The 27260-nt window shown below is 41.6% G+C and overlaps 1 protein-coding gene across 2 annotated transcripts in view; it reads left to right on the plus strand.

Moving 5' to 3' along the window:
- ECT2L (epithelial cell transforming 2 like) overlaps positions 1 to 25180 on the plus strand; it is a 49140-nt gene extending 23960 nt beyond the window's left edge. Inside the window, exons 14-22 of one of the 2 annotated variants that reach the window (XM_074948515.1) lie at positions 4250 to 4339; positions 6170 to 6384; positions 8638 to 8785; positions 10107 to 10180; positions 10911 to 11067; positions 12036 to 12101; positions 18399 to 18487; positions 20486 to 20658; positions 23383 to 25180. In XM_074948515.1, the coding sequence (XP_074804616.1) occupies positions 4250 to 4339; positions 6170 to 6384; positions 8638 to 8785; positions 10107 to 10180; positions 10911 to 11067; positions 12036 to 12101; positions 18399 to 18487; positions 20486 to 20658; positions 23383 to 23513 (1143 nt within the window). In that variant the 3' untranslated portion in view covers positions 23514 to 25180. The remainder of the gene's footprint in view (positions 1 to 4249; positions 4340 to 6169; positions 6385 to 8637; positions 8786 to 10106; positions 10181 to 10910; positions 11068 to 12035; positions 12102 to 18398; positions 18488 to 20485; positions 20659 to 23382) is intronic. The other variant, XM_074948514.1, reaches the window with a different exon arrangement.
- The last annotated feature ends 2080 nt before the right edge of the window (positions 25181 to 27260 follow it).

Raw genomic sequence — 27260 nt, forward strand, 5'->3', positions numbered from 1 at the left:
TAAGCATGAGAATCAAAATCCTGGAAGGAGTGACATTAGAGCCCGTATCTCCCAATACTAAAAGAAGCCATCCTGCACTGGAGAGAGAACACAGCATGGAGAAGAGGAGTGGGATTCCTACTGAGGACAATTCTGAGCACTGTTCTGGGTGAATGGAGGTCATGATGGTGTGATGTATTCCCTGGAGTGCAACCTGGAACTGAGGTACCACTGAGCCCTGTGGCTTACCAACCTGGGATCCCTCGCACTGTGATGCTGTGAAAAACTGCAAACGTCTCCAAGTACTGCACTTATACAGCCATCCACAGGCAGGGATGCACCCAGCTGAGTTACATGAATGTCTCCCCTAGCCATTCATGAACTAACAAGAGAGAGGCTCCAGCCAATTCTCCCAGCTCCCTAGCCTAGGACCCCAGGGTGTACCATCCTGTCTTGGTCAGAAGCCTGAGCAGCGTAAGTTTATTACCCAGTCCACCCCTCCCTCAATGTGGAGAGGGCATGCACCAGCTTTTGTACACTGAGCAGATTTTCCAGGCATGTCAACACACTGTTAAGATAAAATATAAAACAGATTTATTAACTATAGAAAGATTTTAAGTGATTATAAGTAGTAAGCATACAGATCAAAGTTGGTTACCTAAGTAAAATTGCAATCTGTTTTATAAAACTAGGCAGGATTTGAATCAAGCAGTGTCTCACCTGGATAATATAGTTCCTTCAGACACAAGCTGGGATTCTTCTTTCCAGTTCAATCTTTGTTCTCCAGATGTGTTTCCAGATGTTGAGTTGTGGGGGGAGAGAGGCCAAGTGATGTCACTTCCCCTCTTTTATAGTTTTCTATGGGTCAAGCAGTCTCCATTGTCTAGGTGCTCTCTCTGAGAAGTCTATCGTATACAATAGTCCCTAGGATAGTTGTTGTGAGGGTGGATTACTTTAATGGGCCATCAGCAGCATCTGGCTGCTCCATTGTTGCACCTGAAAGGCTGGTTGTGGGTGTTCCCAACCTCACAACATTTCAGTAACACACATAGTAAAACTTCATAACTTCACATACAATGATAGCACATACAATCCAACAGGATATTAATGTTCAACAGATCAAGACTTTTAAAATGATACCTCACAAGGCATACTTTGTACAAAACCTATCATAATTATATCACCATGGTAAATCTGGGCATGCCAGAGTACCGCTTTGCAGCACAGCATGCCACCAATGGAAAAAATGTTGGAATTTATTAAATAATTTTTCCTGCACTCCTGTAAAATGGAGCAGAGGTACAGCGTGTTGAAAAATTCTGTTGTTGGGTTTAAATACTATTTTTCATTCCAAATTGAATAGGGTAATATTAAAACCTTTGCCAAACTGTGCCATACAGTCAGAAATGCATTACCCCTCCCACCAGCAGCATATTCCAGGAGGGAGTTGGTTGTCATGGTAGAGAGTACTGGCAGTATTGCAGGACATAAAGAAAATAAGATTTAAGCTAAATGCTCTTAATGATCCTTTTCAGATGGCTTTTGAGGGTCTCCAACACATGTTCTTAAACCTGAAGAAATTTTATACAGACGGATCACATTTAAGGGGAGAGAAAAGAATAGAATAGCAAAAATAGAAACTGAAGCTTCTCTCTCTGGTATTGATTTTCATTTGCAACCTCACTGCTGGAAAAAAACAGGCTTAGCCCATGGTCTAATCAGTCACTTCGAAAACTGTCAAGCTTGTACCAGATTGGGCTGTTTAGGGGATTGCTTTTATCTGCCTGTTTCTGGTCACAGGTTTACAGCAGTGTTGCAAAATATACAGTCTTGGTCAGCTAAGCCAGACTCTAACTAGAAGGAAAAAGGAGAGGAATAGGAAAGAGAAGAAATAAGGTAGGGAAGGAAAAAGACACATGAGGGGCTGGGGGATGAAGTCTTACATCCAAGTGGGGTTGGAATAGAGCCAGTGGAAAGTAGCAGTGTCACTTGGTCTGGTCAGGTCAGGACAGGACATCTCTCAGGATCAGGATGACAAAGGCCCAGAGTCCCAGGAGATGGTCAGAGAGGCAGCCATGATGGTGAAGCTCGCTTCAGTAGTAATTTTTTCTTCCTAAGATCTCTTTAAGAACCCCAAAAGGGAGTGATATGTGGAATACCCCATCCCTTCATTATTTTGTCCAGCAATTAGGCCTATTTTCCAAAGCATCAACTTTGGTCCATTGATTTCCAGTCCTTTACTCCTTGTTTACCAGGTGTGATCTTAACACAGTCTGAGTTATATCAGTGGGCCTTTTTATTTGGACTAATTTAGTCTGTCTCGATTTTCCTATCCACATTTTTGGTTGTAGGTTATTGTGACACTTTATGAACCTTCACTCACTTTTTACAGCTGAGCTCACAATTAAGGTAAATTTGTAGGCCCAGTTATCTTCATCCCGTATGGATGCAATAAGTGTTAACAAGTCAAATCCACTGGATCAGTCAGCATGAACCCCAGTCTCCTCCTCTCTCTCCTTCAGCCCACCCAGACTTGAATTTACAAGATCTTCAGCCACCATTGGCACGGGGATTGAAATTCTGAATCTCCTCCCCAAATTTCAACCTGTCTTGACTTTGGGGCGTGTCATCCCCATATAAATGCACAGTGTTGCTTATAAAGACTCAGCCATTAACACACTATCCCACTAGCACCTCATGATAACCCATTTTAGTGTGAAATTTACCCATTTTGACCTTGAATAATGTTTATCTTAATTTTATTTTTGGTTACTTAGGAAAATCCTTTGGAATTTCCAACATTTTTTCCTGCTGAGGAAGTATAACACAGAGAGCTTAGCAGACAGAGCTTGACATATGGTGACTAGAAGACAAATCTTGGTGCATTCATTAAGGAAGAGTGACCTCTTTCAGTGCAGCTCACTAGCGAGGGACTAGCAGCTGCAGTGGGTTAATGCACTTACCTTTCCATTCTTGAGGTCTAGCGTCAGTTCCTGTTTTAGGTCACAAAATAATATACATTTGGTGACCTCACTTTCGTCCCAATGGAACATTAGTCTGCATCATAAATCCACTGCTCCGGTTGAACTAGTGCTTAATCTGCTTATAAATGAAGTAAGAGGAATGTAGATCCTCAAGAAACTGCTTGGAGAAAAGGGGGCCTGAGCACTGGAAGCTAAATTTGATTTTCATAGCTAGAATAAACACTACCTGTCAAAGTTATGATAAACAAAGACATCTAATGTTAATGATAGAGATGCAGAGCTTTAAGTATGTTATCTCAAGGGATTGTTACCCAAAGGAATAGTCTTAGTGCACTAAGATTTCCAAAGTTAATAACATTTCCCAATGAGCCATCAGCTGTTATGACCAATCACGTAAATACATATTTAGCTTTCTGTTAGCCCATGAAGTTGGCCATTATGAAGTTAGATTTTTCATTTGTGCATAAACTATACTGCTCAAGTTCAACAGTGGATTTTTCAAATACTAAACAGCAGATTATATATATATATATATATAAAAACCTGACATGAGAATAAATATTTTAAATACCACTATATTTCCTATTTTAAAAAATTACTGCTAACGCCAACATTTAATGTATGGACTGAAAGCATTTGAACAACACAAGAATACATACACAGAAAACCATGTGATTTTTTAAAACTTATAGTCAACAGGCAGGATCTGGTTAGCTCTCAGGGAATAGCAAAGTACACAACTTTCATAGAACAGCAAACAGCAAACTAAGGCCCCAGCCCTGCAATTCATTGCACATGAGCAAACCTCTGGGCCCTGTGGAGCCACACCACTGAGGTCCACCTGGGCACAGGGGTTCTGACCACACACCAATTACAGGCTGGATTTGTAAAAAGGCTTTGTGGGCACTCTTGTGATAATGGTCCCACTGTGGCACTGACCCTATAACGACTTGCACACATGCTTAATTTAAAGCATGTGAGGAGTCCTGTGGAAGTCACCATGCATACTAATGTGCTGAAAGTTACACACACATGTAAGTCTGCAAGAATGGGACTGCTTTTTGTTTGGGGAATTGAAAATATATCCCCCTCCTGAGCTGAGATCCCAAGGTGAAGTCAAGCTCATGTAAATTACGATGACCGAGTTACAGCATAAACAAACACAGTAAATAGCATCACTAGTTAATATTTCTTATATAGATGCTATAGTGCCAATTATCTATAGAATACTAATCCTAGTAAGCTATGAAATGATGTATGAAAAAAAGCTTCTGTTTAATCCTCAGGAGGATGCAAAAGAGGCTGCCACCCTGAGTCAAAAGCCTAACTGCAGCATCAGAGCGAATGAGCCAACATTTGAGGCAGTGGCTCAGTTGGTAAGGAAATCAATGATTCGTAATACCTTATTGTCTTCTGTGATGTACATGTTGGACCTGTAGTTTCTTTCCTACAGGAAAATATTGAGAAAAGTGAAAAAACTCCAGCAAAGTAGATACTGACAATGTATCTAGTCAAGTTATCAGAGGGGTAGCCACATTAGTCTGTATCCACAAAAACAACGAGGAGGCCGGTGGCACCTTAAAGACTAACAAATTTATTTGGGCATAAGCTTTCGTGGGTAAAAACCCCACTTCTTCAGATGCACAAATGTATCTAGTATTTTTTTAAAATTGTTACCCCTTATGTGAATGTCCAAAAATCATAATTCTGTTGGAATTTAGTTTGCAAGCGGACCTTAGAAAGGGATGCAACACTTCATATTATTTTTGTTGTGACTACACATGTACCTTACACATAGTTCATCCTTTGCCTCTTTGGAGTTAAAGCTTAGTCTTGTTTATGTTCTGTAATCAAGGGAATTATCATGCTTCTTGATAAACAAGAATCTTTGTTCTCTTTGAGAACCTTAAAGGTGGTATGATGCTCTACCAAGGGTGAGATCTGGGTTTGAATCCCCAAATCAGACACTTCGGGTGAAATCCTAGCTCCACAGAAGTCAATTGCAAAACTCCTGTTGATGTCATGGGACCAGGATTTCACCCTTAATCTCAGTTTGAATGAAAAAAGAATGCCTATGCAAGTGACATACTGAGCTGCCAGGAAAATGGGGAAGGGGAAAAATCGCTTTTGCTCAAGCAGTGCTGCCTAGCCTTCTCTGTTCAAACATAGGTTTCCCCCGAACCACCTTTGAATTTTTTTTTTTTTTTAAATAAACACGTTGATTCCGCAGTGTGGACAGGATTGTCAGCAGGGTTTCAAACTTAGACTGGATGTTTTTCTAAAAGATCTGCTCTAGAAATTATTCTGGGAAATTTCCATGGCCTGTGTTACACAGGAGGTGAGACTAGATGCAGATATCCGTGGATAGAAATCGGTATCTGCAGGCCACAGGACTCTCCCGGGAACTGCAGCGGTGAAAGGAGCAGAACATGGGGCCACCATTCCCAGGAGCCAGAGACCCACACTGGCAGCTCCTCCGGCATGGCTGTACCACCTGCAGGCCCGCCCCCAGCCCTGCCTGTCCCTTCCACGCAGCTGTCTGCATCTCCTGTCTGGGAGTGTGTGCGCTGCTTGAACACAAGAGCGTGAGCAGGGACAGCTGCTGCTGAGCCTGGTGTCCACCCCAGTGGGCGGGGTTGGGGGGGGGCAGTACAGATGCACCGGAGGAGCTGTCGGCGCGGGCTCCGAGGAGCAGCAGCCCCACGTTCTACTACTTTCGCCGGTGCGGTTTCTGGGAGAGCCCTGCGGTTCCATGGATACCAATTTATATCCGCAGATACAAATTTTTATCCACGGAGGGATCTATGGATGATCACAGTGATCGCTGCTGACCTTAAAATATTAAATGTATGAAACCGGAGTTCTTGCAGTTTAGGATATAGATTAATGTGTTGACAAGGGTATTTCCCTCCCTCTCTCCTGGGGTGGGGGAGGGAGAGACATTGTAACTGTTTGGGGCACTCTGTTGTGTGTGTTGGACTTGCACATATGTGCGTTTAGGCAAGGAAGAGGTACAGAGAAAAATTACTGATAAACATCAATAGTTTTTCTTCTTGGGTGTATCAAAACCAGTAGGTCGTATTGCAATGGTGCAAGCAGGTATTATGTTCTGTCCCTTTTTCATTGTTTTCTGGTCCTCCTCCAGCCCCAGGCCTTTTATTGTAAAGATAACCTCTTCTAACTTACTCTCCTTGTTCTGATTGTAGGATAAAAAACTTGAGAAGGACACCGCAGATGGACGAACTAAATTTGCCAGGGAGCTGCTGACAAGTGAGAAGAACTATGTACACATACTGAAAACTGTGAGGGATGTTTATGTTACACCACTGAAAGCAGCATTAGCATCAAATCGAGCCATCCTAAGTCATGCTAATGTTCAAATCATCTTCTCCGATATCTTGGATGCCTTACAACTCAATAGGTATATTCTATATGCTGCATTTTAAATTTACTAAGAGTTTTCAATATTTTGGGTTAGACAAAAGCCGAAACAGTGCCGTTGCTGCACGGGTTATCACCATCTGTTAATGTTCCGTGACAAAGAGAAAGACTGCCCAGAATAGGACACTACACTCCTGACTGAGGCATAGGACTTAATTAGCAGCCATCCCTCCAATCTTGGTTGACTTTTCAGGCAGATGCTTTTGGAAAGCAACGGTATCGTTACTTACTGACCTTACCTGTGAACGGTGGCACACAATGTGGGGCTTTGCAGAATATGACCAGACCATCAACATGAAAAATTAAAATCATGTTTCCGTTTTGGTGAAATTACTGTAGATTTTACACCCTGAATGATACAAAAGTATAAAATCTTGCCTGGCTAGAACTAGTTGAGAAAATGCTGAATCCGATGAGAAAGCACAGTACTAAGATAAAAAAGGGTTATATATTGTGGAGGCAGCGTAGTCCAGAGAGCAGGATACTTGATTAAGAGTCAGGAGTCTAGGGGGCATTCCCCGCTCTGTCACTGACTCATGGTGTGATCTTGGGCTACTCAATCTCTGCCTCAGTTTCCCCATATTTCTTAAATTAATCATCTTATACTTACCACATTTGAAAGGGCTTTTGAGAACTATAAATAAATCATGCCCTGTAAGTGATAGGTATTTATCAGTCTGAGAGTGATGGTAATATACAGGATGAAAGAAACTAGACTCTTATTCTACAGCTATCCCTTTGAAGTTTTAAGATGCTTGAAATGTCAGTAATAATGAGAGTTCTGATCCTGGACTCATGTGTGAATGGGCATATCCTGCATCTGCCCAGAGCCCCACTGACGTCAGCGAGGCTCTGCACTGGCACAGGAGTTCACTGCATAAATCTGATTGCAGAATCATGGGCTAGAGAGGGGCTCAAACGAAACTCCATAACTGTAGTTCTCAGTCAAAGTTCATAGCTCAAACCTCTCTCTAGTGGGTCAGAGTTGGACACCCCACACTTTGGATCTGGATTCTGAATCCTGAAGTTCAAGAATTTTCTTTACTGTAGTTTTGGTTCTGCCCACAATAGAAATATGAAGGTCAGATCAGAATAAGTTCCATGTTTTTGCTTCATGCCCAACTCCAGTAACGTTTAAAAAATCCGTTTCAGTGGCAACTATTGCAAGTCTACAGACAGAAAGGAAGAGACTAGGATAAATAGTGAATTAAACAAGCAACATGATTTGGAACAGACTGCAAGGAAAACTGAGCTTAGTAAAACATGGTTACATAATAAAAGGAAGACATCACAAGAACGTAAGCTGGAGATCTGGTTACTGACATAGTTAAAAGATGAAAAGTTATTTTAAACTTTGGATAAATAAAATCTGTAAGAGCTCAAAGCTGAGGTAATGTAAAAAACAAACTAAAATACCCCACCCGCCCATTGGAACACATCTGTCAAACATCTGAGAAGATGTCAGCATTAAGCAAACAAAGGAAAAGTACCAAAGAAAGTTCCATTAATCTAGATTCAAAGTGTTCAGACTGATGCAAGAGGTACAGATTTTAACAATGATTTTATAATATATGCCAGGAATTGAGATACGATTAATCTTACCAAGAAAAATCCACATAATCATGTTTTTATTTCCTTGCAAGCTCTATGTGTACATTTCCCATTCCTGCAGTTTAAACAAAAATTAGTTGCAATTCAGATGATTAAAAATAGATCCCAGGCCAACATTACACAACAGTCTCACATTCATTGGTCCTATGGTAGCTACTTGGAACTGGGGCATCAGTAGTTGAGAAAAAGATATCCTGTCAGTGAAAAAATATATGCATTTCCTTATGCAAAACTTTGGATAGCCTAAAAGAGGGGAGCATTGTAAATCTTTCAAGGTAGTAAAAAAGGGCTGATTTTATAAGCTACCCACATTTTTAAGGTTTAAATGATAAAGAACTTCTATTTATATCATAACTGTCATCCAGACAGATCCCAAAGCACTTTATAAGATATACAGAAATCACTTCACTGCCAGCTCTGGGATGAAAACATGGCAATTGTTTAACAGCGTACATTAACTCTAAACAGCACGCTAGGACAAGAATGAGAAAACTGTATCCAATTAAAACTAGAGCAGGATTTAATTATTTTTAACACTAGGAAGAATATAGTTATCCAAACAGTAATTTGGCCAGGAAACTGTGGAAAGACAAACCTCTCTCTCTGTTTATTTCAAATGCAGGCAGTTTTTAAATGAGCTGACAGAAAGACTTCAGGAATGGAGTCCATCCCAGTGCTTGGGTGAAATATTCACTCAATTTGGCTGGCAGCTTCAAACATACACAAACTTCTTCAACAACTACACTGTCATTCTGAAAACCATTGATATGGTAAGTACTATATGACTGTGAAAATACATCATACGCCAGTCTAATGCTCACATTTATTTTGTCGGAAATGCAAGCTAATATTCACACTTAATTTGGTAGAAGAAGAATTTGTTTCAATGAATTATGTTTCTTTCTATGGAATCCATTCCAATATTGATATTCTTGGTTTGCCAAAATTCTAAAACCCAGGAAAATACCAGTCATACTACAGAAGTTGCATGAAAATCAAAGGGGTGATAGTCTAATTAAGACATTAGCCTCTGCTTCTTTGAAGTCTTTAAAGGGTTAAATTTGCCTTAATAAATCTGCCATTTAACACCTGTAGTGGATGTACATTCTTGATCAAGATTTTAGAAATGCCCAAGCAGTCAACTTGTATGAACATATACCCTAATGCACGTACAAGGTGGGGTTTGCTTGCAAACATAGCTGTATGTGTGTGCAAATCCTTATTGTGTGTCTAAGTTGGGTACGTACAAATGTTTGTCTGCTTTACTGAAAGACTATTGTTTTTACACACGCAGTCTCCCAATTAAAAAACATCAGCATGCCTTCAAAGCACATGGCACATGCACAGAGATAGAACCTTGGTAGCCACCAGTGTTCTTGTTTAGCCCTGCTCTAAATCTGCAATGGAGGCATTTAGAGATGTTACATAATTCCAGCAAGAGTGAGTGCTAGAGTTTACAGAGACACTTAATGTTGGCAGAACTAACAACCAGCCATTTATGCCCCCTTTTCATTTTAATATGTGCCATTAAATGTAAAAAAGATTATCCTTCAAAATTACTACTACTTCACCATTTGAACCCCCAACTCTAGGCTTGGTGATAAAACCCAGGGAACAAGGTTTGCTTGAGCATAGATGCCAGAGTATGTGCCTCACTGCTCCCTTGCTTAATCCATTCTTGCAAGTTGGAGAACTTCAGCCTGGAGAGCCATGCTCATCAAGTTCATGATCCTCACTTCTTCCTGCCAAGCGAGGCAGATTTGTGCTCGCTTTCTCTCTAAGGTTTAGAAGGTCGCCCAGCCTGAGAACAGGGATTTCAACACTGTTGCAGTTACTGTTCTGGAGGGTCAAAAGACCAAAAACAAAAACAAAAAAACTTTTGTGGGGAGAGGTATGTTAAAAGTTTTGATTTACTCTTCTTGATGGATCACATCGCTTTAAAGGATACATTTGTACTAAATTCTGTTACAGTTGAGAATGTAAAAATCTTTATAAAAATAATTTTAATGACAGTATGAAGAAAAAAATCTCCAGTAAGCTGGTCTCCGATAATCAAATTTATGTTGATGATCAAACCTCTACCTTTCACAGTGCAGAGAGACCATTCCTTTATTCCGTGCCTTCCTGAAAAGACATGATAAAACTGTCGTTACGAACATGATGAGGTAAGGTCTATGGTATTCACACTGTGACATAACAGAAAATCAGAATCTGGGCTTTGGATCAGGTCCACTGTGAGTATCCCAACCCACTTCCCTCCCAACTCAATTTTAAAAGCAGTGTAAACAAAGTCGTATTTGAATGAAGTCTTAGTGCAAATACATACACAAGTCATAGGAGATTATGAGTTGGCCCATAGCATATTTGTACAGTTGTGTTATTCTTCTTGGAATAAATGGATCCCGTATTCATGACATTTTCCAGGCTCTACACGTTCCTCTTACCTTCCACATGGGCTCTTCTACCAAAGCATAAGGACACGATCATAAACTATGAAGAAGTTTGTCAGATCAGATTGGTCAGATTTTTAATGAAAAGGACTCTGGTTTTGAATCAGTGTCATAGCGGACCATTAGCAATTGCTGTGTTATTTCTTGCAGTTGAGAGCCAGACACTTGAAAAAACTTAACTGATTAACAGACTTCTCAAACTAGCAGACAGACTCATCGTGTGTGTGTGGCACATTGCTTCATGCTGATACTTGATCCAAGACCCTCAGTACATAAGCATCAGCTTTAGCAGGTCAGCTGAAAAAGGGCTTTCCAGTGTGTGAATCAGTAAGTCATGCTAAACCACTCCCAGCTAGAAGTCACACTGTATAACTTACAATACATGTATCACTGAATTACTCAGGTTCCTAGCTAACACATGGATTATATCTATGTGAAAATATAGCCTACAGGAGCTGCTGCTATTCCCTTCTAAAAGGTTTGAAGAGTATCTTAATCTTCTTTATGCTCTGAGACTGCACACTCCTTCAGAACACGCTGACCGTGAAGATTTGACTGCCGCAGTCAAGATGATGAAACAATACAAGGAATACATAGATCAGGTTTGTCACCCCAATTGTCTGTATTCTCTCCTTTCAGTGTGGTATTTTTGCTTTGTCTTATGAGGCATCCACACGGAGCCAGGAGATTTAGGAGAGAATTAGGCCATGAGTTGCCTTCCATCTCAGGTACTTTGCTGGGAAGAGCTGCTTCCCTCTCCAGTCCCAGAGCCAGGAGGAGACATAGGGCAGTCCCGTGAACTCTGTTCTCTCCTCATGACCCAAGTTTGTTTACAGTCCTTTCTGAGGGACTTTGTAGAAGCCAAGACATTTTTAAAGTCCCAATTATGTCCAGTGGTGGTTCTTGATTATATCCAGTGGTTCTCCTAGGTTCGCACAGCAGTGTAAAGGGAGTATAAAATGGGTAGAGTCCCCAGTTGACCACCACCCACATAACAGGGGTTCTCTCAGATGGTTAGGTGCTGCTGGAACATGATAGGGATGAGGGCGCTATGCATTGCAGCTGTTCTTCCCTGGTGGATGGCCCTTACTGACAACTACATCAACAGCCTTACTCCTCCTCCTCTATTTTCTGTAGAAATAGAAGCTAAGCTGGTTCATCAGGCATGAGAAAACACCTAGCAGCTGGTAGATTTATTCCATCAGCAAGTGCCCCCCGTCACCCCCCCCCACCAAAAAAAAATCTCTACACACAACAGGAGTTCAGAGCAGAAGGATTTTGTCAAGCTCTTTGTTTACATTTCTTTGGAGATTTTACATAAGTTATTTTCTTGATCATAAGTCATTGAGGTAAATTTAGTTTAATCAAATTTCTGTCTAACTCAAATATCACTGTACCACCTAGAATTGCCCACGAATAAATTAGGGTCTCTTATAAACCCATTGAAGTCAGGGGGAGTTTTTCCATTGACTTCTATGAGATTTGGATAAGACCCTTACATAGAACACAATCTCCTCCTTTCTCAACCTTTGTGAAGTTATTTGTGGTCTAATCTTAGTTTATTTTCCAGCTAAAACTAAACATGAGCAAAGATGAGCAAATGCTAAATGCACAAAGAATCATCCAGGGATGTCCTGTAAGTACTTCATTTTCCTTTCAAAACACTTTAATGCATTTTATTTCAGCTCTGATTTACAGCAGCACCTACCCCACTGAGAGTTCAGATTTAGATAGTCCTTCCATTATTAGTCTTGTTTTAGCACTCAAATTCTGGCCCCATTGAAGTCAATGGCAAAATTCTATTTAAGTCAATGGGGCTCTAATTTAATCTGATATATTATATATATAAATAATTCCACATGCATAATCATTTGCAAATATTACATTTTTAGAGGCTTTTTATGGCCCTCTCCAGTTGGAAACCAAGGCAGATCTTGGTTCTGAGGCTGGGCTTAGGACCATTCCTCGGGAAGAACTCCCCAGAATTCTGTCTCTCCAAGCAGTGCCCAAGGCAGGCTCCAAGACTCCCTTTGGAGTACCGTTTCACAGCTAAAAACTGTTTAGAAAATCCTAAGTGTCTGTTTCTTCATTGGCTTTAAGGTTTTTCTCCTCCACATACTGCAAAATTAAAGATATTGGGGCTTGTAAGGAGGGTTTCAAGAATAGCACCTTTCCTCCACACTCAGAGCGGGGACAGACAGCAGGCTGCAGCAAAACCCAGCTCCCAGGTGACATGAGGGTGAGGTCCAGGCCAAGACAGCTGAGCAGGATGAGTGGAAGCTCCCTATATGGAGATCAGCCCAGAATCAGTGACATAGACTTAAGGAGTAGGTTTTTCAAAGGTTTTTCAAACGTTGCCTCTCCCCTAGGCATGGAAGCTTGAAGAACAAGCAGAAAAGGTCCAGTGGAGTCTCTTGAGTTCCAGGGGAAGGCAAAGTTGGAGGAATAAATTCCTGCTCTCAGCTGGCAAAATACAAAGATCCATGCTGGGATGGCTGCAAAGCATCCTCCCTTCCCACAAGCTGTTGTACCTATAAGGCCTTAGTTGCCATGCTCCTGTGACCTGATAGCAATGAGTCATTTGTCTCCAATGGCTCTGCCTTACTCATCATTCTACGCAGTCGGTCCCCACTCAGTCCAAACCCAACTGCAGGGAATATGGGTGAAGTGATTCAGATTCCCCTGCCCTGGGAGATGGGCATACCTCCTCTCTCCATCAAGCCTCCAGGGATCCCCACAGGAGGTCAAAGTGGATACTATTCTCCGCAGGGAGGCATACAGACTTTCCTTTACCACTCCCTGGCCCAAATCCCTGAGAAAACTGGGAAGGGGTCTTATAAGGGTATGGGGAGGTAAGGCCCCTCCCTACTTTTCTGAGGGGGTTGGGCCAGGGAGTGGTGAAGGACAATGCTCACAATCAGTTTTTAAAGGGACAGTACAAACTTTTAAAACCTCTCATGAAAGAGTCTCCCCTCTAAATCCTCTAAAGAGGAGAAGAAATCTCTAAAACTGGGGTTTTAAGCAAGAAACCTCAGTCAATTACGCTTCCCAAAATTGAGTACAAAGGGCGCTTTGACTTCATAGGTCTTGGTGTTTTTAGAAAATGAAGCAGCACCACCACCACCAAAAAAAACCTTGCAAAGCTGAGGGAAAGCTGTGTAATTCTTCCTCATCTGGTTTATGAGCGTGTGATTAAGGTGGATTGGGAATTCCTTATCAAGACCTACTTGTACTTACAGACGGGAAGTCTTCATTACTTTGTCTGAGGTTCAGCCTGCTGTGGCCTCCTTAGTAATAGGCATAGTCATACCAGCTGAGGGATTTTTCTCAGACAGCCAAACCCACAGACAAGAGAATAAGATAATCACTCATACTGAATGCAGATACAGCCGCCTCAGCCCTGAGAGTATTGGCTGTAGTCTCTCCTTGGGGAGGTCTAGGCTCAGTCTTCAAAGTACCTGTGAGAGAATTGGAGCTGCTCTGTAATGATTTATAAATATAGCATATTGACCTGGTTAGTGGGGTGTTTGTTGTTGTATGAATATATTTGTTTAGTTTAATATAGTGTCTGTAAGGGGAAAAAGCAAGAAGGGAAGAATGACGACTCAAGATAAGACATGTCTCAGCAAACACTTCATAGTTGTCAAGAGACAATGCTAGGACAGGTAAAGCCTGGAAACCAGAAGATCAAAAGAACTGTGGCAGGTTTAAAATGAAAGACTCAAGAGAGGGAGGAGTTTGGGGGAAACATGACTGAGGTATCTCAAAAAGTTAGCCCTGCCCAGATTACTATCAGAAAAAAAAAAGCCTTTAATTAAGAGACATGCCTGTAGACAGTTTTAAAATCCTCTTGTTCCTACCCTTACAATAAACAATATGTTGGTTTTAAGGGGGTTGGGGGAATTTGGTCACTATATACTACTGGTCATGTACTACCAAAGGAAAGAACTGCAGGTGCTGAACCCAGTTGAACCTGCTGGGTAAGAACAATGGATACACCGGATATAGTAGCCCCAGGGCCAGCCTAAGAACTGGAGAAGTGTGGAATTCCATTCCAGGGTAGGTAAAGGCACAAGGCCTGGCACCTGAGGGAATGAATTCAGAGACACCAGGAAGGGGACAGAGGAGTAACTGCCTTTAACCATGATACTACCTTATACCAGCAGGTGTTCTCTTGGAAACCTCTGCTCCTCCAGGTTCCAGTGTAGAAATTACAAGATTAGACCATTATTATCTTTCCTAAGAGTTGGAAGACCAAGGCTGGGATTCTCTGCAAAACAATCTAACCCCAAGAGCTTCTAATTTTTGGCGTTCCCCAAGTCTGGGCATATACCCCACCCACCCTAGAGGTACATTTCAGAGTAGTCCCGCATCTGGGAATGGACCACCTCAGAAAATGAGTGCTTAAGATAGTCAGGGAAGGCTATGCATTAAAAATTACTCACTGTCCCCGGCACAAATTTATCCTTTCCCCATAGTAAATTAAAATAAACCAACCTTAACAAGATCCCTTGCAGCATCAGAAAATTAAGTACATAATAGTCCATATACATTGGAATGATAGAACCAGTGCCATGGAAACATTTTGGTGTGGGTACAAGATTCTTTGTAGTACAAAGAGCAACAATGGCATGCAGTCCACTTAAAACCTCGAGTCCATAAGGAGATAAATACAGAGTACTTCCTTTTTGGACTTGTAACTTCTCCAGAGGCATTCACAAATGCCATATCATCTCTCTCCACGTATACCCTGCTCCAACGACCTCAGCAGGTTACACAAGGCCCAGCAGCAATCACTAAACAGGTCTGTGTGAACAAGTGGAAAGGCCAATTACAGCCATCACAAAACTCCAACATTTAAGCTATCATCCAAGGCAATCTTTATTTCAGAAGAGAGACAGGAGAAAATAGGAGAGGTGCTTGGAAAAATCAGAGATAACAAAGTTTCTGACTCAACTACTGAGCTAATTGGTCTCACGAATACCCAGCACAATTCTTTCTTTGTTGCAATTGCTGTCTGGAAGCAAATTAGTATATGAAGATCTTGATCCAGATCAGTACAGATCTCTTGGTGAACTCATTCTCAATATTATTTAACAACTAGTTGATATCAGGTCCAGATACAGATACCAGACTTCATATACGGGGAAACATATCTAGACTTATACATGAGTTGTGGAGGTGTGGCCCAAGGGGGAGACATGGAGTAATATAACCTGTCTCATGCTATGGAAGAGTGAGCTTGATGGTCCACTTCCAGCAGATGATTCTTCAGAAACATGGTGTGCATATAAAACTGATAAGAAGGCAGAAAACCTTCAGCGCTGCTTTGAGAAGCAGCCTTGTTCATGTCCTGGGAAGAAGCTCTCACTCTATTCCTCAGGATTCTGCATGAAAAAAGGAAAGTCCTGGCTGACCAGCTCATCAAGACACTTAAAATCAAGGGAATGCACACTATGTGCGTCACAGACTGGGTTGAAAGCCTCTTGAAAGAAAATAGGTTCCTCAAGTCCAGTTGGAAAAAGCAAAAGAGGTGGTACATGAGGAATTGGAGTCTGTGGTCACCAAAAGGGCTAAAAGGCCTTTATTCCTCCGCCCCCTCCCCTCCAACCACCGAGTACAGATGGTAAAGAAAATTGTAAAAGAACAGACCACACTGATTGTAATCACCACCTCATTAATCTCAGATCTTGGCTTTCAGACCTGATTTAGATGTAACTGGAACCTACTCTTAAACTTCAAAAACACAGAATGTAGTGCAGTGAGGACCTATCCTGACCCAACATCCAGTGCTGCCTAATCCATCAGCTGCAAACCTGAGAGGCTGCAACTAGTATCACTCATTCTAGGAGGGTGATTATCACCTTAGAATACTGAAGAAACAAATCACAAGATGTATGTGTGTGACTGAGGAGTAGATGTTGGTGTTAGAAGACACATCAGGGCAAAGTTGGCTGAAGCATAGCACAGTAATGTTTTTACAAGAAGGCTCACACACAGGGCGCTAAGCCAACATTTTTTGGAAACGTAGGTCAGAGAGACTAGAAGCATATTGCACTGTCAGAAACCCAGAAGAACATCGCCTCATCATTACGTAAGATTCAGGAGAACTGCCACTCTTATCAGTCCTCTGAAAACATGCAGATTCCTGTTGTGATCTTGATCTGTGTGCTACAAGTCTGAGTAAAACTACTGTTCAGTCACAGTTGTCAGGCCTCTCTTCACTGACAGGCTCTTGCCTACTCACCACCACTTTCTCCAAAAGGGTTTCAGAGTCTGGTATATTCTCAATGAAACTTCAGTTCCATGTTCTATCAAACACGGTAGTTGTGTGAACTAAGCAGGCCTCCATCCCCAATGTCACCACAGTCTTCCTCAGATAATAGGGAGTGGTATTGTTGCCCTCCCAGTTGAATCCAAACATCCTAAAGAAGTAGAAATACATACGTAAGTTGTGAACAGAACCTACAGAGGAACAAAGGTGTATATGGCAGAGGCATACAAGCCTCAGCTACAATTCCTCAAGTTACTATGCATTTCCTGAAAAGAGCTGCAATTTTGTGGGCAGTGAGGTCACACATCAAACAGGGAGGTCTGTTAAGCTCCTACAAGATATTCCATCTTTGTCAAGCACTGCAGAGTCAACCCCCTCACACCCAGGCTGAGTCAGTGCTTGGTGTTATTGAATGGGGTGTTCTAATAACCTTTAAGCTCCTTTTCACTTCTATACAGGTAAATTGAATCCTTCCTCCTCCCAAGGGATAACTTGCTGCTTTCTGCATGCCACTGTGAAGACAGACAGAGGGGACTGAGGCAGGGACAATTCTGTCTCATGCATTTTCATTCTAGGATCTTGCACGCCAGACAGTCAGATGCCCCGTTTGGAGAACAGCATTATGTCTAGTTTTTTTTCCCCCTGCCTATTGCTCACTTGTTCAGTACTTTGAAAGGGAAGAGGGGTTTCCTCCAGGATATACCTACATTTCATAATAGTTCTGCTGCAAGTGGTTTGAGCTGAACAGCACTTTTACACTTCAGTATAGCTAGCATTTTTCAGCGTTGGTGGCTATCATCCTGGGGAATTATTCCTAAGGGGTAGCCCAGGCCCAGACCAAAGAAGTACTCGGCCCCTAGTTCATGTGGAGATGGGGAATGTCCTACTGTAAAGTGATTGACATGGAGAATCCTAGAATGAAAATTTACATGTAAGAATTTCCTATATAGGCCAAGCTCCTTGGCCAGACTATATCTCCCATGATACACCATAGTCTCCCCTCAGGGCGTAAGGAGAGGGTAACATCATGGGAGTCCCACAGGTATTCCATGGGAGATGTAGGCTGCAGTGGAGGACAGCCCATACAAAAGAGAACGGGGATATGAGGAAATCAAAGTACAAGTCTCACGAGGCACCACAGCAGGATATCCAAATTATTTTGGTTTGGGGCTCAAAATATTTCAGTTTTTGGGGTGTTTGATGAAAAATTGAGATTTTCTGTGGAAAGCAGACATGAAAAAACCCCCCCAAAATTTGTTGAAAAATAGTTGACAGAAAATTTTTAGCCAGTCCTACCTGTAACATTTGCTTAATTAAACGTGCTAAAAAGTGGAAGCCAAGTGGTGACTCACTCAGCCATGTCTAATTCAGCTGAGATGTATTTCAGGAGAAGCCACAATTTGCAGAATTTTTTTTTTTCTGTATCTGGTAAATAACCAAAAGATATCTGACAGTATTAATCTATTTTAGAGGCAGTACCCAGATCAAAATTCTGGCCACAAAGGAGGCCTGATTAATAAAAAACAAACAAAAAAATAACCCTATATTCTCTCCTTGTCAGTCTGTTGTGACTTAATCTTGTAATTAGCATATCTGGATAAACTCTAAAACCAAAGTTTGGTTTCCATGTCTTTTAATCCTGTAATATTTAATCCACAGAATTTATTAGAAGCCAACAGGTATCTGATTAGAATACAAGATGTATCCCAGTTTAGCTGCTGTTCTGAGGAAATCTGTGTTTCATTCAGGTAAACAAATATATTAAAAAATACCAAAGGGGGAGTGATAAAACACTAGATCTCACAGGTGACTGGTTGCTAATTTGGAGTTGGAAAGAAGTTGTCCCAGGTCCTTGCCAATGTGCCTGAGGAAATTTTGGAGTGGAAAGAAATTAAGTAGAGGAGTTACATATTCCTCTGGAGCACTGAGGAGAGATCAGTCATTAGCATGAAGTGGTCATATTCCACTTCCATCAACTTCCTGCGGGAAGTGGGTAGCAAATTGCATTCTTCTTGTTTTCCTTTTATGAGCTCTAAGGCAGCACTGAATTAAAATATTAGATAATACTCAGGTTGGATAATTATCAGGTTCATGCCAAGGTAGTGTGCCTACATGGCTGAAGGCCACAGTAACTAAAGAATAAACTGCCTTCATATTTCTTTATCTGGTAGCACTCATCTCTTCCGACAGGTTCTTTTTTTTGTCTCAGTTGTGGAGACAAATTAATTGACCAGAGTGATGATACCACTACTTAGATGTGACTGTTTCCAGCTTCAATTTTTGATTTCCATCAGAGGAACCAGAACCTGTCAGCTCTCTATCATCTGTAAAAGTTAGAAAAAATAATCAGCTCCATATTTAGGAGGTTTCCATGCTGGTGTGAAACTGAGAAAAGTCTACAAAAAAAATTCACTTGTCTGGTCATTTTCTGCATCTTTTGCTGCTATTTCAGATGTGTGTTTTAGTAAGAGCCTGTCTCCTACAAACAACCTTCTTCTGCTTCATCATACAGCAACATGACTGGAGCTGTATACGTATGAATTGCAGAAGAATTTTCCTGCTTGTAATTCTTCTAAATTACAATGTTTAAGAGTAGAATGTAAACAGAAGACATTTAAAGGAAAGTTCAAAACCTGGCCTGGATGAGGGGAAAATGCAATTTAAATAGCTTAGTTCCAGAACTGAGGAGCCACAAAAATGTGTACTGAAATTAAGAGACTGGTGGTAGTAGATCTAAAATTTTCCAAGTTTGTTGTCACATAAATATGAGAGAAGCTCTTTTTCAAAACCTAGTTTTGAACACTTGCAACAGGCTGGCAGTGCCAAGAATAGAAGGTAGAAGGACTCAGTCTTGATGAGAAGAGAAAGCTACTTGCAGGGAAGCCACAATTCTATGGAAAACAGGGCAAAGGACAACTCAAATTCCAACTCTTCACGGTTAACAGTACAGAGCAGCCAAACAACTTGGTATAAAGGAACAGCCACTTCCCAAATGCTGGAAGTTCTAATTGGATTCTCAGTTCACCTGAAAGTCATTAGGAACTTAAATTAAAAACCAAAATTGAATGAAGCAAGCAATACTGTAGAAAATTTGAAGCCTCTGTGGATTGTCAAAGAAGTTATGTATTCCCCAACTCTAGTAGCTGCAGCTTAAGGGATTCTTATAACCAGCTATGAGAATGAAGCGTGAATGTTCGGTATCACCAGAACCCGAAGTTGTAATTGTAGCCCTACATGTATTTTACTTGCAATGTAAATTAATAGAATACACAACTTAAAGATTCTATCATCCCCACTTTTGTTTCCAATGTCAGATCATCTTCCCTGGGTCATTGGCCTCTTCACAATTATCACGACTTAGAAAGACAAGAAAAACATACTGATATTAATATACTGTAGCAGTATTGAATAACTCCAACATAGCTACACCAGGGGCTTGTCCACAATACCCGCCGGATTGACGGGCAGTGATCGATCCAACGGGAGTCGATTTATCGCGTCTAGTACAGTCCACCAGACCGAGAAGCGCAAGTGGAGTTGACGGGAGAGCGTCAGCTTTTGACTTACCGCAGTAAGGAGATCTAAGTACGTCGACATCAGCTACACTATTCATGTAGCTGAATTTGCATATCTTAGATCGACCCCACACGGTAGTGTAGACAAGCCCTAGTTCTCAGAAGCCTCTTTAGATTTCTGCATATTTCAAAGTTTTAAGCATGCAAGTAATTTTTTTTCCCTTTTGACAGGCTCTATGAACACATCAGCGATCTTAGCCTCTTTCTTTTCAACGATGCACTTGTTATTTCAAACCGTAGCATCTCTTATATTCCGTTTGAACGGACCCCAAAAATAACTTACCAGTTCTTGGCATCAGTAGCTCTTCACAGGCTTGTTGTAGAAGACATTCCACATTCAAAATGTATGTTTTATAATGTTCCTCCAGTGATCAATAATGTCAGTTTAGAATGTTCTGTGCTGTGGGCTATAATCTGCTGTTAGTTTGTTTTATTGCAGTTGAATTTGGCCTAAATAAGAACTAATGTAAGTATGAGGATGGGCCCTTTGTATTTATGTGGGTGAGGTGTAAGGCTGTAAGGTACCAAGCTACAGTTCTTTACAGTGTTTCCCAAAAGCAGATGGACTAAATCACCATACACAAGTTCAGCTAACACTACACTTTAGGTAATTATCACCCCTTACCCAGACCCATGTTGAGCAGTTCTGATCATTACAGAGTTCTGGCTTAGGGTCTGCCTACACTGGAGTTTGTTTTTTTTTTGTTTTTTTGTTTTTTTTTTAAATTTCACAAGTTTGTACATGTTTGTGTGGAAGAGCCACAAGCACAGAGTGCAGGGTAAACCAAAAGTGTGCGTATCCTGGAACAAGCATTTGTGAAGTGTTCCAACTACCATGTACAAACAGACTAATTTCAGTTAATTGGCAATTAAGTTAAAAACTCTAGTGCAGACCTACCCTTGCATGGTTTCTTCTCTCCCTCTACATCCCATATAGAGTAAAACACTTGTGCACACAGTGTTTTAAACAATTAAACATCACTTACACCGGACGCTATCATCATCATCCACCCATGGCAGGGCAAGAGCTGAAGCAAAAGCTAGCATATGTCAATGGAAGACAGCAATACTGCATTCTGCCACTGTCACAGTGCAAGGCAGTAGATCAGCTTAACTCCCAGGCCCGCTTACTTTAACTTCCAAATTACTATTACCAGTATTTGCCAGCAGTCAGTAGGGACTGGTGACTTTTCATGGGACCCTGAATGCAAAGGAGATATAGAACAGAACACAAGCTTGCCTAAAGTCTTCCTGTAATTTAGCAGGCAGAAGAGTATGAGTAACAGGGTTTGGAGAATGCACCCTGCAGCTGTGTTTTCCTTCTCTCCCTCCCTCCTTGAGGCTCCAGAGGCTTTAGACTTCAGAGATAGACTCACCATTAGGACTATAGCTGCGTGAAGTTTTTTCAACGCTAACTTTTTCTGCAAAAAATACAAACTGAGTGACACCAAAACATTGTGAATTTGTGTCATTTTCACCGCACTGTTTTGGATGACAAAGCCTAAAAAAATTCTGAAAAAACGGATGTGTTCTGTTGATATTTTCAGAAAAAGATTTTTTGATTCAAAATGATTTTCAAAATGTACTTCATTTTATTTAAAAATGAAAGAGATTCAAGCATTTTAATGTTTTTTTTTCCGGCTTAAGCAGAACACGTCATTCGGTCCAAAACAATCTTTTTAGGTTTCGATTCACTGAACATTTTTAAAACATTGATTTTAGTTTGACCCAAAACATTTTTTTTCCTTCCATTTTTCAGAATTGTCAGCAAACCAAAACATCTGTTATTCACACAGCACTAATTAGGGCACCCGTCGGAGCTAACCCTTCCATTGTTCCTCCTTGAGCTCTCCTCAGCAGGTGGATTGCTCTCATTACACAATCTAAAAGCTTTCACTAGTCAATAACTGTTTCTGATACCTGGACATTTTGGCTGAATGTTACTCCTGTACCTGAAAAAAAAATATTCAAGTTTGATCCTTTCCCCATTCAACCATAATGAATTAGTTCTTAAGAAGTAGTTCATGCAATGCACATATCAAACAAATCCATGGCTAAAGCCGGTCCCCTTTGCCCATCTGCTTGAGCACATTCCACTCACATTTAACCTTCCTTGTTCACTCTGTCACTCACCTGGGCTTGACACAGTCAGTGTACACTGCACAGACCCTTGGGAAGCAGCTCTGATCTTATGTTCACTTGTTACAGTGTTACTGGTGCTTATTAGAATGTCTAGATACCTGTGGTTCTGGGACAAGTGTCTTACTTTATGGGCTAGTAAAATTGAAATGGCCCCCAGCTGAAGGATCAGGAACTGCTCTGTTGCCCTCCCCTTACGCAGCCCATGTGGGGAAACTGACCTGGACACAGCACCTAGTATCACTGCTCACCCCTCTGCCCCCAAACATTGCTCCGCATGGAGGAAGCAGGGCCAAATAGAAGGGAGAGAAAAATCTGACCCTCCCCACCATGCGTCATCTCTGCAATGTATCCAGTTTGGGGAGGCAATGCCCCTCCATACCCCTCCCAATCTCCACCCATGGTGAAATGCTTAGTAGCTTCTGTCTGCTCCTCCCCATCCCCAAGAGCCTAAGCAACCAACAGAGTAAAAAAAAAATCTTAAACAGAGAAGGCCAGATCCATTGCTAGATTAAGTTAGCATAACTCCCTCAGAGAGCCCAGTGCAGGTCACTGGAGCTATGCCTATACACCAATTTAGGAGAATGTAGGGTTGAAAGTCAGCATATCCTTAGATTTAAAACTTTTAGCAAACATGATTCCTAAAAACATGACTTAACACTGGACAGTGTCTCCCCTCTGATATCTATCTCACTTTGTGGGCTGTATTCTAGGGGTTTCCCATATGATACAGCTCTACATATTCTTAAATCAGACAAGCAGAAGTATTTTTTGCTATTCATTATGTCCTTAAACCATTGGAAGTCAGAATTTAAGAGTAAAGCTATTTGCAAGATTCTATGAAACTACCACCTATCCCTTAGATAACCTATTGATCAAGAGCAGTTAATACACTAAAGCCTTTCTCTTTCTTTTTTACACATTAACAGATATAAAGAATGCATTTATTTTACAAGGCCCAAAACGCCAATGGATTTGTTCTATAGAGGATGAAGATGATAAATTTACATGGCTATCTGCACTACAAAGGGCAATCAACTGTAGCATTGAAAAGAATTGAGATTCATCTTAGTGTTTCAGATGCCCAACTCCTGTAGTGTGCACTAATTATTTGTGAACAGATTTTTGTGCAGTTTCCTACTGAGGACTTTTGCTCAAATTCCGCACCTTACCAAGAAGTTAACATTCCTTTTGATAGTGGCTCATAGAGTACCATCGTGTGTGTGCCTCAGACTGCAGAAACTTACAGTAGAATCAACACTCATTGTCGACCTGTAAGACTGATCCTTTTTTAAAAAGATCACACTACTACAATCCATTTCGTCTTCAGAACTTAACGCACAATATGACTTAATGGCCTTCATAAAGATCTTCACTGTATGACAAACGGGAAGAAAGCTGCTAATTCATCGAGAATCTGCTATGAAAAGGGCTTTAGATTTTCTCCACTGATTGCACGAGGGGACAACACTACAGTTTGGTTATGGGTAACAAGACATTTTAACTGGTATATTCTCAGTATATACTACCCATTAAGTCCTTATATCATAGTTTCAAAGGGCATTAAGGAGCTAGAAACATTTTACTTTTTTGCAATTTTTATTAAAGACCAAAGTCCTGGATTTTCACATAATTCCTCACTGAGTGAAAACTGTACTAAAAAATTAGTAGAGCAATATGAATAATAAAGTATACAGGCTCTGGGAAATAAAAATAAGTTGTTAGATGTTACAAAGACATAGCTTTTGGAAGTATAACTCTGTAGCTGAAAATGAAATCACCCAACAAGGACTGCTGTAGAAAGTATTTAAGCACCATAGTAACAAGAATAGGTAAGTTACGTTTAGAATTTACATGAACAAACAGCTCCTTATCTTTCCCCTAGAATTACTATTTGTTCTGGGTCTGTTCTTACATTTAAGAATCTAATGTCAAGGAATTCTTGCAATTTGTTTTCATGGAATAGAAATGTGTTCATTAAAGGTTAGGACATACAATGCTTCAAACACTACTTGCTTGCTGCTCAGGAATGTCCAATATGGACACTACCACAGTGCTGTGAAAGCTCCAAAGGGCGGCTTAGCCTACTGATACTTCAAAGAGCAGTACCACTCTAGAACTTTCATTGCACTGTAGCAGTGACCACACAGGACGTTACTGAGGGGTAAGCTGGTGCACTATAGATCACACCCTGGCTTGCAACAGAGGAACTTGCTAGGTATAGAAGCCCTTAGTGAATAAGACTTATGAGCACACAGAGGTGGGAGGAGAAGTGTATCTCAACCTACCAAGGCCCAAATGAAGAACAGAATGTTTGGCAGACTCAATGAAGGACAAGAAATTATTCATGTAGGAAATTTAAAAATGCTGCGGATTCATTCCTTTAGTATAAATAACTTTTTATAACCTTCATTTTGTAATTCTCTAGTCTGGATGTCAGATGTATTTTTCAGTAATAAGTGATAAAAATCCAGTCCATGTAAGACGGAATCGGTGCCTTTGGGATGAAAATGAGTGACCCTTGAGATCCTTCAAAGAAAAAGCAGGAAGAATAATTTATTACGTTGTCAGTCTTTTTAAAGTAGCACTGCCTTTAAAAAAAGGCTTTTCACATATTCAATTTTATTTTGTAGATAAACAGACATGGGAGAATACAATGAATGGGTATTGAGGGGGAAAAAGCAACAGTTCCAGCACTCGGAATGGTGGAAGAAAAGAGACAAATTAGTAGAGAGAAAAGATGGGGGGGGGAGGGAAGGTGCTAGAGGGAAGAGAAAAATCAGACCAAGAAATTGATGCTGCTTGTTATAGCAGCCTGTAATAAGATAAGTTTTTGCAAACAGTTTGAAGAAAAATACTGTGTGCAAACAAGTGTTTGTGTATGAACTGTATTGGCATTTATCCTTCCTCCCCTATTTATTCCCTAAACTACTCACACTGCAGTAGCACGCAGCAGCATCATAGATTGCAACCACATTCTCCTGGGCACTGTACAAATAGAGAGTCTCTGGCCCAAAGAGCTCAGAATCAATCTAGGATTATAACAAGATGCAACAGGTAGCTAGAACAAATGGGAGACAGAAGGGAATGAGGAGGGAACATTAAAACAATTATGTTTTGCATCCCACCGATTTCCTCTCCTCATTCCCTCTCTCCTCCGGGGGACTGAGTCATCTATCTGCCGCCCTGACCGGGAAAACCGAGAAGTCTGCTGCTTGCCAGGGGCTAAGATTCGCGATGTGACGGAGAGACTGCTGAGACTCATCAAGCCCTCGGATCGCTACCCCTTCCTGCTTCTCCACGTGGGCACCAATGATACTGCCAAGAATGACCTTGAGCGGATCACTGCGGACTACGTGGCTCTGGGAAGAAGGATAAAGGAGTTGGAGGCGCAAGTGGTGTTCTCGTCCATCCTCCCCGTGGAAGGAAAAGGCCTGGGTAGGGACCGTCGAATCGTGGAAGTTAACGAATGGCTACGCAGGTGGTGTCGGAGAGAAGGCTTTGGATTCTTTGACCATGGGATGGTGTTCCATGAAGGAGGAGTGCTGGGCAGAGACGGGCTCCATCTTACGAAGAGAGGGAAGAGCATCTTTGCCAGCAGGCTGGCTAACCTAGTGAGGAGGGCTTTAAACTAGGTTTACCGGGGGAAGGAGACCAAAGCCCTGAGGTAAGTGGGAAAGCGGGATACCGGGAGGAAGCACAGGCAGGAATGTCTGTGAGGGGAGGGCTCCTGCCTCATACTGGGAATGAGGGGCGATCAACAGGTTATCTCAAGTGCTTATATACAAATGCACAAAGCCTTGGAAACAAGCAGGGAGAACTGGAGGTCCTGGTGATGTCAAGGAACTATGACGTGATTGGAACAACAGAGACTTGGTGGGATAACTCACATGACTGGAGTACAGTCATGGATGGTTATAAACTGTTCAGGAAGGACAGGCAGGGCAGAAAAGGTGGGGGAGTAGCACTGTATGTAAGGGAGCAGTATGACTGCTCAGAGCTCCGGTACGAAACTGTGGAAAAACCCGAGTGTCTCTGGATTAAGTTTAGAAGTGTGTGCAACAAGAGTGATGTAGTGGTGGGAGTCTGCTATAGACCACCGGACCAGGGGGATGAGGTGGATGAGGCTTTCTTCCGGCAACTCACGGAAGCTACTAGATCGCATGCCCTGATTCTCATGGGTGACTTTAATTTTCCTGGTATCTGCTGGGAGAGCAATACAGCGGTGCATAGACAATCCAGGAAGATTTTGGAAAGCGTAGGGGACAATTTCCTGGCGCAAGTGCTAGGGGAGCCAACTAGGGGGGGCGCTTTTCTTGACCTGCTGCTCACAAACCGGGTAGAATTAGTGGGGGAAGCAAAAGTGGATGGGAATCTGGGAGGCAGTGACCATGAGTTGGTTGAGTTCAGGATCCTGACGCAGGGAAGAAAGGTAAGCAGCAGGATACGGACCCTGGACTTCAGGAAAGCAGACTTCGACTCCCTCAGGGAACGGATGGGTAGGATCCCCTGGGGGACTATCATGAAGGGGAAGGGAGTCCAGGAGAGCTGGCTGTATTTCAAGGAATCCCTGTTGAGGTTACAGGGACAAACCATCCCGATGAGTCGAAAGAATAGTAAACATGGCAAGCGACCAGCTTGGCTTAATGGTGAAATCCTAGCGGATCTTAAACATAAAAAAGAAGCTTACAAGAAGTGGAAGGTTGGACATATGACCAGGGAAGAGTATAAAAATATTGCTCGGGCATGTAGGAAAGATATAAGGAGGGCCAAATCGCACCTGGAGCTGCAGCTAGCAAGAGATGTC

The sequence above is a fragment of the Natator depressus genome, chromosome 3 (genome assembly GCF_965152275.1).
Source record: "Natator depressus isolate rNatDep1 chromosome 3, rNatDep2.hap1, whole genome shotgun sequence".
In the NCBI taxonomy this organism is placed as follows: Eukaryota; Metazoa; Chordata; order Testudines; family Cheloniidae; genus Natator; species Natator depressus.